The 17,812-nt window shown below is 41.1% G+C and overlaps 1 protein-coding gene across 1 annotated transcript in view; it reads right to left on the reverse strand.

Annotated features, from left to right (window-relative positions):
• LOC148442463 (cytosolic phospholipase A2 zeta-like) overlaps window positions 1-17,812 on the reverse strand; it is a 106,006-nt gene that overhangs the window by 68,636 nt on the left and 19,558 nt on the right. The window contains 3 exon segments of the mRNA XM_088463918.1: window positions 5,279-5,393; window positions 5,395-5,410; window positions 6,718-6,790. Coding sequence (XP_088320044.1) covers window positions 5,279-5,393; window positions 5,395-5,410; window positions 6,718-6,790 — 204 coding nt within the window.

Genomic DNA, 17,812 nt, shown 5'->3' on the forward strand with positions numbered 1-17,812 from the left:
ATGGTGCGGCAATGGTGCAGCAATAGCCGTAGATAAACAGTCTATGGTTTAATAATGGCTTTGAGACCCGATGGTGCGGCAAGTGTGCAGATGGTGCGGCAATGGTGCCGTTGGTGCGGCAATTATGCTGATGGTGCCGTAGATAAAAAGTCTATGGATTAATAATGGCTTTGAGAGCTGATGGTGCGGCAAGTGTGCCGATGTTGCAACGATGGTGCGGCAATTATGCCGATAATAAACAGTCTATGGTGAACGTTGGCAGCACAGGAGCTGCTGGACACGGCTAGGAAGCAGTTTGGAGATTGGTGGTAGCACGAAAGATACTTGGAGCGGCTAGGAAGCTGTATGGTGAACGTTGGCAGCACAGGAGCTGCTGGACGCGGCTAGGAAGCCGTTTGGAGATTGGTGGTAGCATGGAAGCTACTTGGAGCGGCTAGGAAGCCATTTGGAAATTGGTGGGTAGCATTGAAGCTACTTGGAGTGGCTAGGAAGCCGTTTGGAGATTGGTGGTTCAGTGAACAGGAGAACAGGAACAACCTGACTCTGCAAGCCAGGCTGAGGGAACTCACAGACACTCTGTAATGCAGCCTGTGTCGCTTGGTTGACACAAGCAGCTGAGATGGTCTAGGCAGGGGCCTAAAAAGCAGACCGGTGGATTCAGATGCTGCAGTAACACATAATGGAGGCAGTGAGGTGAAAACACTGCAGGTAACAAGATAAATGCAGACAGACAGGACTGTGGTATATTACTGCAGGGCTGAAAGGAGACAGGATCCAGATTCAATAACCAAAGTACTCAGTAGACCTGCAAGCACTAGGAACTGAACACAGCAAACATACACTGATAGTGACACAGTATAACGGGCAATGAGATCAGGGCTGGGTGTATACTTATGAGATGCAGGATCCAATCAGAGACCATTCCTGGAGAGTGATTCCTATTAAAAGGCATGTGTGTACCTGCTCTGCAAGGAGAGAGCTAGTTAATTAGTGAACACATGAAACAACACAAACACAGATAGACCTGAATGACAGGCAATTAATTGACACAGACAAGACAGGATTTCCAGCTTCCTGCAAAAAGCCAGAACAAGGATAGGACATGATGCAGTATCCCAGTAACAAATAAGACTGGGATTTGCCACCAAGATGATTTGCTAACCGCAAATCCTAACAGTTGAATATTACATTTATTTCCTTCTGGGCGGTTTCCTGGCTATCGCTCTTGTTCTGCTGGCCCCTTCTGGTATATCTCTGCTTGGATTTTCTGTAGTCATTCTGGACATAGCTCCTAAAGGGTGTTCAATTCCTGACTTAAAGTTCGTAGGTTGGTTTTCTACCTCACTCAGGGAAGTGTTAGAGCCACTAGTGGTATTGTTCTCCACATCTTCCTATTGAATTTATTCTCTGTGTAGTTTGTTAATCCTTGAAGTCTCATTCAGCTAGGAATACACCCTCCTTTGTTGATAATCCATCTGTACCTTGACTAATTTATCCTTCTTGTACTTAATGAGGTCTGCTTTGTATTGCTCAATTTGTGTTTGTAGTTTCTCAAGCCAATTTACAGTATCCTGTAACAATGTTTCCTTATGTGCGGTTTCAAAACATGTGATCTTTTCTTTGGTTTCTTTTAACTCTTTAGATGATTCCTCCATTACTAGCAACATAAGGTCCATCAAACACTTATTGAGTATGGAAATCCATTTATGGCAGAAGGTGGGGTTATACCTACCTATGGTAGGCATATTCCTAATGTGAAACCCTTGCTTTTCTTTATGTAATTAGACAATGATATGCCATGATAGAGATAATCTAATTATCTTTTGCGTAGTCTGTACCACTCTCTGTAAAGATCATCTTTAGGTGTGACATAATTTTCATCTAGCAGTTTTTCTTTAAATAGAATCGCCTCCGCTTCCATATCAGAATAACTGAAAATGTCACTTACTTCAATCTGAGCAAATTGATTCTGCTGTTCCATACTTTCTTCCATTGCTATTAAGGGAGGGTTACAGTAAACCACTGTGGTGTAGTCCTTTAAAGCATCAAATAATCCTTACATAACCATGCAAATCTCCACTCTTCCGTGTCAAATGCAGGGAGATGATGAAGTTCTAATAATACTTTAATAGATGGGTGCCTTGGAATAGTAAGCCAGGGGTCATCAACCAGTATCAGTGTATTTGGATGCATACTTAAATCCATGTATACAGAAAATTGGGTCTTATCTGATGGATACTTCAGACGTTACAAGTAAATTAAAAGAAGTGGGAATGTTGCCCCAATGCCCTTCTCTGCAGTGCGGATTACACAAGTTTATACACGTGCATCCCACACAGAGGGCATCAGGGCGGTTGAATATTTGATTCGAGACAATCCACATACGGTAGATCCGCCTATACAGCTTTTTTTGAAACTACTAGAGTTGATTTTGGAGAGAAATTATTTTCTATACGACCGAAAATTCTACCTGCAGAGGGCTGGATGTGCAATGGGGTCCAATGTGGCCCCATCGTATGCAATTGCCTTCATGCACATGGTCGAACAGCAGAGCTTTTATTGGTGCTGGCAATATCACAGAGGATTTTATTGTATTTGCAGATTTATTGATGACTTACTAATTTTTTAGTCAGGTACAAGGGAAGATCTACAGAAGTCTCTGGAATATCATAATGAAACCGGTCATGTAGTCCAACTTACCTATTCCATTTCGCAAGATCAGGTACACTTTTTAGATGTAAACATTAAGTTGGAGGAGGGCATATTGAGTACGTCCATTTTTGTTAAGGAGACAGATAGAAACACTCCTCCATAACACTAGTTTCATCCAATACCTTTAAAACAGGGTCTCCCATATTCCCGGTTTATTAGGGTGAGGAGAATAACAAGTGACCTCCAGCAACTTGCGAAGGAGCATCATGCTCGACACATTTGTAGTTAGGGGATATGATAGGAATCAGATGTTGAAAATTAAACAGCAAGTATTGGAATTACCAGAAAACAACTACTCCAGCCTAGGGCTAGGAGAGAACAACCAACCACTAGAATACCTTGGGTGAATAGATACACTACTAGGAGCCAATTAACTATGAGAGTAGCAAAACAATGGCCCATAGTGAATACGGACCAAGAATTACCACACCTACTAAATTCACATTTACTCCCCTGCAACACTAGAGATCGTAATTTAAAGGATCGGATGTTGGTAGGTTGAAGGCTATTCACAAACCTAAACATTTCCAGACACAAAAAATGGATACCATCGATGCCTAGGATGCATTACATGCAGATCAGCGATACTAGGTGATGTATTTTACTCCTGTATATGGATGGTAAAAGTTATCATTAAATTCCCGGTGACCTGCAGTACCACACACGTAGTATACCTTCTGTCTTGCCCATGTGGGTTACACCACGTGGGCAAGACAGAAAGGCAGTTCAAGGAACTGCATAGGTCGGCCATCCGGGCAGCAATCACCACAGGCTCCAGTGACCAGCCGGTCGCAAAGCACGGTCTATTAGCGAGAGATGGATTGGCGGATATTAGAGTGAGAATGAATGATTATATTCCAGCTAACATCAGAGGGGATAACAGAGGTAAATTGCTCCTACAGGCGAAGTCTAGGTGGATATTCCGCCTAGAAACCTTGGCCCCTAAGGGATTGAATGAGATCCTAGGATTACATTGTTTTTTATAGCATGTTGCTTTCTACAATATGTTATTTACAATAAGTTTATTATAATATGTCATTTATAACATGGTGGTATTATATGCCTTTTGTAGAAAGATTGTAAAGATTGGCCATTGGAGAGATATTATAAGTAAAAGTATAATATATTTTCTATTATTACTTTAGCATTGTAATATATTTTTCACATTTGTGCAAATGTGTTAATGTGGGAATCCCCTTTATTCAAGTCACAATGCTCAAGGGATGAAAATTCAGTGCACGTAATTATAAATGCTCTAATTATTCTGCATATGGGAATGGTGTCAGGGGGGGAGGGGGCGGGTGGTAAAAAGTATCTAATGTCCAAAATAAATTAAATCAATTAAAATGTAATTAAATGGAGATCGGCTAAGTGGTGAGGCGACCCTCACCCCCGAGGTATAAGTCACTGTGATCCTTAAGTTAAGAAACAAAGGCCCTCATTCAGAGCTGCTCGTAGCGAGCCCTGGTGCGAGTGAATTTGTCAGTCGCTCCGGCGCTTGCGCACGCGCAGCTGTGCCACATACATAGTACAAGTTTATTACACACCTAAACATCAAACTATTAACAATAATTAGCCTGGGTGCCACAATATATAATATATCCAAATATTGATGTTCTTGCACTTTATTGATACATAATTTGATATTAAATGCACTGCCAAGAGGAAATTTCATCCCATGGGATTAGCATTTCAAACAGGGTGCAAAAACTGTTATGCGTGCTATTAGCTTGGTCTTAAGTATAATTGCAAAATGATCTAACCTTGTCAGAATGATTGAATAGTGTACTTATACCATGTTTTTATACTTGCTGAATGGGCACATACAATTGTATCTCCCTGCTTATTTGCATCTAGCGAAATTATTGGAAGTTGCCACGATGCTTATTTTTATGCTATTCCAAGAGTATTCGAATGACAAAAACAACTGTGGGTCTCCTTCAGACCCGCTCGCGAGCGCTGAGCGCTCGCAAGCGGGTCGATGTTTCCCAAATGCGCATGCGCACGGCGGAGGCGCCTCCGTCGTGCGCATGCGCGAGACCCGAATAACGACGGGGTAGCCGTCGTTATGGGTCTCGCACCAAAGGGGGCGTGCTGTCGATGGTGATTGACAGCACGCCCCCTTTGGTGGGCGTGCCGGGGGCGTGGCTGCCCAGATGGAGGCGTTCCCATGGGAACGCCTACCGTCTGGGGCCGGCCCCACTGACATCACTAGTGATGTCAGTGGGAGTGATTTTGGCTGTGATAGAGCCAAAATCACTCCATGGCTTGCGGAAGACGAGACCCTACAGCAAGGGTCTCGTCGCAAGCCCGATGGTCGCGATGGTCTTGACCATCGCGACCATCATCATGGACGCTCGCATAAGGCTCTGAATCAGGTGCTGTATTCCTTTACTGAGCTAAACTTATGATTTTTAGTAAAGATGTCAGAATTCTTTTGTTTTGTCCTTTAACCCTGTAATATAGTGTGTCAGATATAATAAAATGCAAGTATAAACTTCTCTTGTAATCCGTGCCATATATTAGTTTACAAGATGCACAGTAATTAGGCACCTATAACTCTCACCTTCACCGCTCCATGAATCCGATAGTGAAAGGTTTCATTCCATTCTGGGTCACTGGAATTGTATGCCACCTTTGTCCTGTTAGGGAGCGGAGATGCAGTCGGGAGTTGCAACTGAACAATCCGCATCGGACACTGAGGATGGTAAGGAAGGAAATATTAGGATTCAAGGATAATGGAAAGAGAGTAAAAATATGTATTCAATAGTAAAAGTGCCAAAAATAGATAGAAACACACAAAATGGAAAACGTGATTTCAACCAGATGATAAAGCAATATTTCCTTTAAAAAAAAAATAATAATAAAAAAAATGGATAGGCCAAAGTCATTATTAACCCACTAAACCAAGGTCTGGCCCTTCTCCAGCTACAACCTCCATCTGTTCCTAATCACCATTCACATGTGTTTGGTCGTATTCTGGTAGCTGCTAGAGCTGCCATTGCACAAACATGGTAAAAATGGGCATCGACCCCAACTCTTCACCCTGACTGATCCACCTGTACCTTGACCAATATGTTGAGGTTTCTCTCATGGTCTGGTTCTCCATTTTTTCCCCCCGTTTTGACGCTGTACATTATTTTGTTGTATTCAGGAGATGCCTGCTCTATGGACAGGAGTGATATTGTGTCTTTCCCTGTGCTAGCGCTTTCCCCCCACATCCCTTTTCTTTTTTCCTGTACCGCATAAAAAAACGTAAACGTATAACAGATAGAAAAACAATTACAAAATGATTTGTTATATTGGGAAGGTTTGAAAATAAAAAGTATTTAATTTTAGTACGGTTTCACAGAACGAGGCACACCGACGCCTCTACTCTGTGCTTAGTGAGACACGCCCTCTCTCTGCCTAACTCCTCCCATCAGCCGGTGCAAACCATGTTCTTGTGCATATACCACAGTCTTGCTTCTCCTAAAACTCATACACTTTGACAGCAGTAAATGTCCACACACACAAATCAAGGCACACAGAGCCAAAGAGAAATTTATACTGCAACTTTTACAGCTTTATAAGTGACCCAAGTGTGTACAGGAGGTAGCACATGTGATTGGTGTGTATCTCTGCTAGTGAGCCTGTCACCTGGAACAGGTAGATGTGTGTGAGTGTGTAAGACTGGGAGCCAAAGTTAAAACCTTGGACTTTACCTCCCCTAGAGGTTCTCACCCTGTCTCTTGGCAGTGACAACCCTGAATGCCTATTGAGATATTTAACAGACAGCAAAAGTGATGAGATGGCTTTGGATATACAGTACAACGTTTAGAATCACCTGTTTTCTAATCTATGTAATGCGTTTGCCACAATGTCTATTTATAGTATATCTATAGTGTTGTCTGCTCTTGGCTGATTTTATGATCTCATGGATAATTTTAGTGCCAGGGACTGAGGGGAAGAGGGTTCATAAAGTCATCATATGCTCTTTGAAGAATACAGGTCTTTGCCACTTACACAGGTCCACGCCGTGAATGTTTTGGGCTCTTAATACAGTCACACTCAGATTGTAGTATGGATGAATTTCCTTCTGTAATTTTAAAAATATTCTTCTATGAGTAAAAATGTACCAAATATAACCACAGGCATGATTACAGAAGCAGATGATCTTTCCCCATCATTTATGGAAAGTGTCAGTAGGATCATATACAGTTGTTCTCAAACTATACTTGTCTACTGGGGGGGGGGGGGGGGGCAGGGAGCTTGGAATGCTGTGAATTGCAGCATTGGAGGGAGTGTGTGGGTGTGGCTGTGGTAACGCAACTGTATGTAAATTGTGTCATCCATCTCCGGACCGCCCACTTCATTGGGGAAGTATGCAGGATCTCTCCCAGGTGTATGGGAGCACTCTAGAAAACTTGTAAGTCTCTCAAACAGAGATTGTTTCGGTATGCTAGCCCTGTCAGGATGCCGGTGTAGGGATTCTGACAGCCGGGATCCCGACTGCCGGCATCCCATACCGATTCCCAAGAGATGACATTAGATGAACAGAAGGAAAGATCAAGGTAGGTAGCAGATACAGATGAGCAAAATCCATGTGCCACTTGAGCTGACAAATAATTCACCAGGAACAAAAATATTACAAGGGAACTCCGGCTTCCTCCCACAAACCAAAAATATACTGGTAGGTTAATTGTCTCCCAACAAAATATTAACCCCAGTGTGTATGTATGTGCATGTGGTAGAGAATATAGAATGTAAGCTCCACTGGGGCAGGGACTGATGTGAATGTCCAAATACTCTCTGTAAAGCGCTGTAGAATATGTATGCTATATATATCTGGTAATAAATAATTATAATAAACATGTGTGAAAACTAGGCTCAAGAATGATTGTCAAAAGCTTGTGTTTAGATTTCAATATGATGCAGACCATTAGGTGCTGGCAATGCGTATACAGAACTTGAATCACAGGGATGCTTCATGTTAGACAAATACCTTTGATTTAAAAAAAATTTAAATAATTATGTTTACCATTAATGTATTTTTTTTAAATTTATTTTTTTCCTTTATTGAAGCAAAATAGTTATATGCAAATATTACAAATGTTGACATAATATTGGTTTGGACAGTGAAATAAATCTGGTATTTATACAGAACAGTCAACGTCTGATAACAAATTCAATAGCTAGTTCGTGGATATCTGTACCAATACATCGTTGTAATATATCAATAAAACATTGTAAATAAATATATAGATAGTATTAACATCATCTTATTATATAGGTGTAAATATAAGCATAAACACAAGCACAAGCCCGGGTTCTGAACACTTCTCCTCCCCCCTTCCCCCCTCTTAGTTCTCAGCGAGGTGATTATGCACTTCAAAGTGAAATTGGAGGATCACCTGCACAAATGCGTGTTTCGTACCAAAGTGTATTTCTAAAACACTTCTCTAATTGTACTTTCAATGGTTGGGATAGGGTTTCAATATAACTTTCCCAAGTAGAAAAGAAAAGTTCGGTGAACCTCTCTTTCTGTAACATAGCCTCCATCCATTCCATACGGAAGATATGGTAAAGTTTCTCTTGAAACAACGTTAACGTGGGTGCTGTAGTTTGCAACCATAATTGCAATATACATTTCTTAGCCACCGCTGAGATAATAATCAATAGTTTTTTAACCCCTTTTGGTACTTTCGTTTCCTTAGGTGTAATTCCGAATATTGCCCATTCAGGCGTTAATGGAAGGCAGTTCACCAAATGCCTGTTCACAAAATTCCCCACCATAACCCAAAAGCCCCGTATAATTGGGCACTTCCATAAGCAATGCATCAATTCTGCATCTTGCGCTCCACATCGGAGACACCGCGAACTTTCCAATAGTCCCATTAAATGTCTACGGTGAGGGGTAAGGTAAGTTCTGTGCAATATATTTAGGAAGAGTTCTACGTAAGAGGCTGCTGGTACTAATTTGATTGAATGCTCAAATGAGCTTAGTATATCTTCTATTGTTAAGGATGGGAAATATTCTGTCCACTGTGCCAATCCTGTGTGTTGGGTATTGTAATCTAGAGAGTTATGTAGGAACGAGTAGTGCCATGATATAGCTTTCTTTGGAGGGTTTTCCGTATTGAGTAAATTATCTAAGTCATTAGTAAAGTCGTTCGGGGCTAATTTTCTACAGAGTTGAGCTATGTAGTGTTGTATTTGAAAATATGATAGCGGCGATAAACTGACTATTGGGTATTTATCTCTTATTTGTGTCAGTGCTAAAGGTTTTCTTAGGGTGTTATCCGTGAAATGTCGAATGGAAGTGATTCCACTTCTATGCCATAAGGTAAAGGGATGTCCAGCCTCACCGTGTTGGAAGTTAGGGTTGTGTATGAATGGGAGATGTAAGGAAAAATAAGGGTTTATGCCGTAGAATGTGCCATAGTTTTCTGGTGGTCATCAGAAGAGGGTTTATCCGGATCGATTCCGGAACTTCTTCATCGTGTAGGTGTATAAAGGCTATAATATTAATTTTATCCAGGAAGGCTGCTTCTAATTTCGTGTTGGCATCTTGATTTTTGTTATGAATCCAATCCCTTAGGTAACGAAGGTGTGCAGCATGGCTATATAAAGTAACGTTTGGCAACTTAATACCCCCATTTGATTTATGTTGTTGGAGTCGCAGCATGCCGATTCTGGCCCTGCCCCCCTTCCATATAAATGTTCTCATCAATTTTTCAACTTCTAAAGTGTCCCTTTTGGTCAATAGAATAGGAAGCGATTGGAGTGGATAGAGGAGTCTAGGAAATAATATCATTTTTATTAAGTTGGCACGACCTAAATAAGAGATCTTAAGATGTTTCCATCTTTCGATATCTCTTTTAAAACTAAGTAAGATGTGTTTCATATTAACTGCGTATAGATTTTGTATATATTTAGGCAATTGGATCCCCAGATAGGAGATGTACTTGGTTGTCCATTCAATTGGAATTTCTTTAAACCAAAATGGTCTAGCACAATTCTTCTTTAGATAAAGTGCCTTTGATTTTTCAAAGTTGACCTCAAAACCAGATATTGATCCAATTTCCGATATTCGTCCTATCAGTGAATTTAATATTCTCCGAGGCTCCGAGATAAACAAAAGGACATCATCTGCGAATGCCGACATTTTGACTGTCTCTGTGCCGATAGTGATTCCCTTGAATTGTGGCCAATCTTGAAGTATCCTTAGCATTGGGTCTAGTGCTAAATTAAAAAGCATAGGAGAAAGTGGGCAGCCCTGTCTGGTACCTCTAGTCATAGTTATTCCTTCTCCTATGTTTCCATTGATAAGTAGTGATGTTGTTGGTTGAGTGTAGAACGATTTTATAAGCGATTGGAATGTGGAACCAAAGCCTCGTCTGTCGAGAATTGCATGTAGATAAGGCCATGAGACCATATCAAAAGCCTTTGTGGCATCCAGGCTCAAAAGCATAGATGAGGTCTCAGGTCGTAAGTTAGCTGCCATTACCGCTGCGATTGCCGTTCGTATGCCTTTCACGGATTGCCTTCCTTTAGTGAAACCTAATTGGTGTGGGGTAAGTAAAGTCGCAAAAAATGTTTGGAGACGGTTCGCCAAAATTTTTGCTAATATTTTGTAATCGATGTTTAGTAGAGTAATTGGGCGGTATGAGGACACTAATGTCAGATCCTTATTGGGCTTTGGGATTAAGGAGGTGTAAGCTTGATTAAAATTTGGGTAACACGGGATATCATCTCTAATTTTTTTATAAAGAGCACATAATGTAGGTATTATTTCATGTTTCAGAATTTTATAATATTCAACTGAATATCCATCAGGGCCTGGGGATTTGTTTAAATGCATAGAGGATATCGTAAATGATATTTCAGTTTCGGTAATCTCACTTTCTAATTGCTCGCGTTGTAATGGTGTAAGGCAAGGTAGTGCCGCTTCGTCCAATATTTTTGTCAATAGGGCAGGGTCATGTGTACGCGCCGTATATAAGTTTTGGAAATATTCCTGGAATTGTCTGGTTATTTCTGTATTTTTAGTAAGTAATGTCTGTGTGGAGATGTCTCTAATAGCAGTGATATGATGGCGTTTCTTAAATTTTTTTGTCATATTTGCCAGTAGTGTGCCGGTCCTATTGCCCCATTTAAAATATCTCTGTTTCGTGTGGTCCATTTTTATCTGTGCCTGTGTTAGCACAAAACTATCTAGGAGTTGTTTCGCCTCAAGATATTTTAATTGTGTTTCCGGTGTGAGTTGAGAAATATAATCTGTCAGTGTCCTATTTAGATTTTGTTGTAATCCTGCATATTGTGCTTTGTTTTCTTTGTTTCTTTTTGCTGTGTAAGATAAAATGTGTCCACGCATTACTGCTTTGGACGTTTCCCAGAATAGAATAGGGTTATCCCAGTGATCCAAGTTATTATCCATAAAATCAGTCCAATTTGCCTCCAAATATTTGCGAAATGATTCGGAATTATATAAATACGACGGGAAGCGCCAAAGAAAGGGGTGAAAGTTATTTGATTTTGTAGCTAGAGTTATTGATATTGGTGCGTGATCAGATATTGCGATGTCCCCTATGGACGTAGTTATTATGTCTGAGAGGAGAGTTGTGGATATTAGAATGTAGTCTATTCTTGAAAAAGACCCATGAACTGCTGAGTAGAAAGTATATGATCTATCCGTACTATTATGAAGTCTCCAAACATCCATAACTGAATTATCATTTATAAGTTGAGGAATATGTGTCCATTGAATGGCTAAGGGGTTCGTTGTAGTTGATGATTTATCTATTTTTGGGTTAGCGACAGTGTTCAAGTCCCCTCCCAATATCAAGTTAAAGTTAACTCTACTGTGCAGGAGTTGCGTTATAGATTGGAAAAAGGCCTGTTGGTGATTATTAGGTGCATATAAATTCAATAGTGTATATTTAGTGTCATAAATTTGGACATCCATCAAGATATAACGACCCTCTGGGTCTAGAGTAGAAGACAAAATAGTATATGGTAGGTGTCTAGCAAATATGATAGCTACACCTCTGGTTTTTGTATGATATGAGGCTGATATACAATCGTTGATCCATCGATCTTTTAATATAGCTTCATCACCCCGTTTCCAATGGGTCTCTTGAAGGAAGATTATATCAGGTTTTAGTTTCTTTAAGGATAAAAGTATCTTTTTACGTTTAAGAGGTGTGTTGAGACCCCCTATATTCCAGGAGGTGATCTTGAATTTTTGAGGGGGTTGAGAGTCAGGGAGTGCTGCATTTATTGTGGGGGTAGTCATCCGACTTTTAAACTATAAGATAAGCCTAACAGATATGATATAAAATTGACCAATTCCCCCCTATCCCAGCATTCAGGGAAAACTAGTTGTAAATACAGTACCGAACCCGGGCTTGGTTCATACAACAATCCGATCATGTTATAGTAATACAAATATAAAGTATGCTTCAATAATTTTTCAAATCTTTTCCATTCCAACATCTTATTGTACCGAGTTTGAGTGGTTTTCTCAAACGTCGGTAAAAATATACCTTCAAAAAACAATCTAAACAGAGATAACAAATAATATATCGTAATTAAACTTATGAGACATTGTGTTTCATTCCTATTACCGTGGTCTATAGAATTCCGTGTTTTTGTAAAATACATGAGCCATATTTTAATGAAGAAATCTCAATTCCCTAAAAAATCCTCAAGTGTTATTAGAGAAATCTGTGCGAGTGTGACTAGGTGAGTTTCTGGGGGAGAAATTCGGGAAAAAATGTGTACGTGCTTTCTCAGGGCTGTCAAAAAATAATGTTTGGCCATTGTCAGTTACCTTCAGTTTTGCCGGATATAAAAGCGCAAACCTCTTATTATGTTCCACCAAGAACTTACATACTGAGGAGAATTCTTTGCGTTTTTGTGCGACCACTACTGAGAAATCCTGAAAGATAAGGATACGTTGATCCTCAATCACCAGATCTCTCCGTCTTTTGAATGTTGAGAGGATTTTTTCCTTGACTCTGTAATCTAAGAATTTCGCTATCACAGGTCTCGGCCTACTTTCCGGACCCTCTCTCTCTGGGCCGAGTCTGTGTGCTCTCTCTATTTGTGGTACCCCTATATCCTCTTGGATATCAAGATTTGTGATTAGAGTTTTCCCCAGATATTCGAATAATGCAGATCCCTTGACCTGTTCTGGTATGCCTATAAACCTCAGATTGTTACGTCTATGCCGATTTTCTAAGTCATCGACCTTTTCTAGTAACAACTTGTGTGATGTTATATAAGAATCATGCGAATTTTGTAAAATATGTAGTTGGTCTTCCACATCACTCGTCCTTTGTTCTACAGTATCTAATCTATTAGCGTGTTCCGATATTTTAGATAAGACCGTATCCAGAGAAGTTTGAATTTTGTCTAGCCTTTGATCAATTTTGGGGGCAAACTGATCAAGTCTTTCTTCCATTTTTGGAAGAAAATCAAGAAATTTCTCCTCCATTAGTGGTTTTATTGTTTCAAATTTTTCGTCTATTTTTGGCATGATAGCTTTTAACAAAGCAGTTGCTATGTCTGGATTTGAAATTGTAGATTCATCTTTCCTCATATCAGATTGATCAATGGGGGGGGGCTGTGTGGGAGAGGGAGGCGAAGTCCCTCCTTTAGCAGGAGTTTTAGTTAGTTTACCCATCATACGAGAAGAAGTTCTTTGTGGTAAAGGGGGTATGGATTTAGAAAAATACCTTTCCATATACCAATAACACCTATAGAAACCTTGGAAAAATTCAAATGGCTGATACTATTATAATCTTCCCAGTATTAAAGTGCATGTGAATCGTGATATGACCAGTAGATGGCAATATCTGTATAACAAATACAATTTTCTGCTGCTGACAGTAAAATGTTTGTCAGAAGAAATAGTGAAATGAAATGGAATGCAGAAAATTTGTGGTCTGTTATAAATGATGTTTGTAGGCTATACAGCAGACACTTCCAATACAATATGCAACAGTGATAGATGGTGGAAATCAAATATACTCACAAAACCACTTTGAGCTACCATAAACCAATTAGAGAGTTCACTTATTCTAGTCCAGTAGATCAAGTGATAGAGGTAGAAGCACGGTTCAGGTCCAGGGTCACTGTGTGAATGGCAAAGGAAACCAGTCTGCTTCGCCTGGTAGCTGTGTATATGTTCAACAGAACAAGATACCGCTGATGTCAAGAGGTGGCTGTTACAGGAACGCAGGGGATCTCTTCCATTTGTACTCCTTACACAGAGATGCTGGGAAAGTTGTCTCCTAAAAGCGCTGCAGTTACAATGGGTATCAGTAGTCCAAGGTTCAGAGCAATGACAAGGAGTCAGCAGAGATTATAGCGGTATCAGGGATCTCAGGTATACGGAAACCAGGAACCATCTAGGTATGTGAGGACACCCAAGACTCCAGTCAAAAGGCAGGGAGGAACAACGTCGGGATGCACCGGGTTTCAAAGGGGTAAACAGTGCTAAGGATTGTGTGCTGCTTCACCACCCTGCGCTCCCTCCACTTGTGTCTTCCGTCGTTGGCCACTGTGGGCACGGGATCTGCGCCACGTCGCCCCCAAGTCTACTCACCGCCGTCAACGAGGGGTTAAATCTGCCGGAGTTCGTCCCTCCAAGGACAGCAATAGCTGCGTGGGGTGCGCCACTCGCCGACTCTCAGGAACAGGTAAGCGACACCCGGGGAGGAGGAAGTATCAAGGCAGGAGCAGCCGGGGTATTTTGAGTCAGACGATAGATGTGCGGGAAGTTCAGACAGGGGGAAACAGTGCCGGACACACCAGGTCTCCAGGAAAAATACGGAGCTAAAGGGCGCTCTGACCTGTCGCGCTATCTCACGCGCTTTCTATGTAAAGATTCAGCGGCTGTTTGTTTAGGGTCCAGGAGCCGCTCCACGCCACCTCCAGTTTACCCCGCCGTCACCCTCAATGACGAGGAAAAGCAGCCGGAGTCGTCTCTGCAGGTTCACCAGTAGTCGCGTGGGATACAATAGCCGCCACTATACAGGTAAGCAGCGTCCAGGGAGGGGGTGATGTTAGATCCTCAACCCTGCAAAAAGAAGCCGGGTTCTCCTGATTCTCCAGGTGCGCTCCACCACACAGGGGACTCAGTGATAGCGGATCAGCAGAGGGTTGAAAGCTGTGCTCCCATGTAAGATGGCGTCCAGGAATTTTTCGCGCCAATAGTCACTCTCCGTGACTCGACTCCGGGGATTAAAATAAACTCCCTTCCGACCATAAAGTGCGGCCAAGTTTGTCTATATAGACTCCCCTGATTAGGGGGTGTACTCCTGGCCTATGGATTGCCGTTAGTATAGGCTTTTTAGTAGGTATCAGGGAAACCAGCTATGGAGCTGAAATAAAATGCGGCCAACTCTGTTGCTCCGCCCACCGGAAGTGCCATTAATGTATTTTTGATGTTCAGTGCTTTGAATGACATAAAAAAACTTTAAAAAAAAAAAAAAGAATAATGTGTAGAATTCATTACATTTTTAAACAATTATATAAGCATTACTTTGTATTCATAGAACTATAAACATCAGAACAATACTTCTCCAGGAATTCATCTTTTTGTTGCATATATTAAGAGACATTGGAGACTTTTTATTTGTTATCAGTTCATCTCATAACCCTTTTGCATGTGAACACGCATCAACCCGGGTTTTTTCTATGTGTGAGCACAAATGACCAGGATCAAAGTCCCAGGTCCACGACACCACTCTGTACCAGAGTCGAGGACTGACACCCAGGGGTGGAGATATTATGTGTATAATATATATATATATATATATACATACACACACACATATACAGTCAGGTGCAGAAATATTGGGACATTGACAGAATTTTCATATTTTGGCCTCTATTCACCACCACAATGGCTTTGAATTGAAACAAACAAGATGTGCTTTAACTGCAGACTTTCAGATTTAATTTGAGGGTAATTACATCCAAATCAGGTGAACTGTGTAGGAATTACAACGGTTTCTATATGTGCCTCCCACTTTTTAAGGGGCCAAAAGTAATGGGACAAACTAAACAATCCTAAATCAAACTTTCACTTTTTAATACTTTGTTGCAAATCCTTTGCAGGCAATTACAGCCTGAAGTCTGGAACGCATAGACATCACCAGACGCTGGGTTTCATCCCTGGTGATGCTCTGCCAGGCGTCTACTGCAAATGTCTTTAGTTCCTGCTTGTTCTTGGGGCATTTTCCCTTCAGTTTTGTCTTCATCAAGTGAAATGCATGCTCAACTGGATTCAGGTCAGGGGATTGACTTGACCATTGCATAACATTCCACTTTTTAGCCTTAAAAAACTCTTTGGTTGCTTTTGCAGTATGCTTCGGGTCATTGTCCATCTGCACTGTGAAGCGCCGTCCAATGAGTTCTGAAGCATTTGACTGAATATGAGCATATAATATTGCCCGAAACACTTCAGAATTAATTCTGCTGCTTTTGTCAGCAGTCACATCATCAATAAATACAAGGGAACCAGTTCTATTGGCAGCCATACATGCCCATGCCATGACACTACCACCACCATGCTTCACTAATGGGGTGGTATGTTTTGGATCATGAGCAGTTCCTTTCCTTCTCCATACTCTTCTCTTCCCATCACTCTGGAACAAGTTGATCTTTGTCTCATCTGTCCATAGGATGTTGTTCCAGAACTGTAATGGCTTTTTTAGATGTTGTTTGGCAAACTCTAATCTGGTCTTCCTGTTTTTGAGGCTCACCAATGGTTTACATCTTGTGGTGAACCCTCTATATTCACTCTTGTGAAGTCTTCTCTTGATCGTTGACTTTGACACATATACACCTACCTCCTGGAGAGTGTTCTTGATTTGGCCAACTGTTGTGAAGGGGTTTTTCTTCACCAGGGAAATAATTCTTCTGTCATCCACCACAGTTGTTTTCCTTGGTCTTCCGGGTCTTTTGGTGTTGCTGAGCTCTCCGGTGCGTTCTTTCTTTTTAAGAATGTTCCAAACAGTTGATTTGGCCACACCTAATGTTTTTGCTATCTCTCTGGTGGGTTTGTTTTGATTTTTCAGCCTAATGATGGCTTGCTTTATTGATAGTGACAGCTCTTTGGATCTCATATTGAGAGTCATAAGCAACTGATTCCAAATGCAAATGTCACATCTAGAATCAACTCCAGAACTTTTACCTGCTTAAGTGATAATGAAATAACGAGGGAATAGCCCACACCTGTCCATGAAATAGCTTTTGAGTTGATAGTCCCATTACTTTTGGCCCCTTAAAAAGTGGGAGGCACATATAGAAACCATTGTAATTCCTACACTGTTCACCTGATTTGGATGTAATTACCCTCAAATTAAATCTGAAAGTCTGCAGTTAAAGCACATCTTGTTTGTTTCATTTCAAAGCCATTGTGGTGGTGAATAGAGGCCAAAATATGAAAATTCTGTCAATGTCCCAATATTTATGAACCTGACTGTATAGGTGTGTATATATATATATATATATATATATATATTCATACATACACATCTATTTATATTATATATATATATATATATATATATATATATATAATATTGTATATATGCATGTATGCACATATATATTATATATCCATGATGACAGCACCCCCATACTCCACCAGTCACTGGGAGGCTTGCTCGCCCGCTTGGGCTATCTATCTCTGCCCCTCCTCCCATACATACCTCAGCAACCTACTTGTCCGTCGCCAGGGCCGTAGAGAGATTGCCGGGCCAAGTTGTGGCCTAATCACTGCATCAGCCATGCCCCCTTAAAACATTTTTTGCAGCGCGGTGCAGCATGTCCCCAGGCTCCAAGCTGCATGCATGCATTGAGGTAACCCTTGCATATCACCGAATCCATCTTTAGCTGTAGGAGGCCTCCAATACTGTGTACACAGTGGCTGTGTGTTATGGGGGGCGATCGCCCTGATTGCCACCCCCTTGATCCGCCACTGTCGAGACCTGGGAAATTCATGGGTTGATAGACCAGTGTATTTCCTGGGTCGGTGGTCTAAACGGGGTATCAGTGTCATCTCTACCGGAGAAGTCAGATATCACACAATATGGTAGTGTAT

The sequence above is a fragment of the Taudactylus pleione genome, unplaced genomic scaffold, assembly GCF_031769625.1.
Source record: "Taudactylus pleione unplaced genomic scaffold, aTauple2 ptg001497l, whole genome shotgun sequence".
NCBI classification, from domain to species: Eukaryota; Metazoa; Chordata; class Amphibia; order Anura; family Myobatrachidae; genus Taudactylus; species Taudactylus pleione.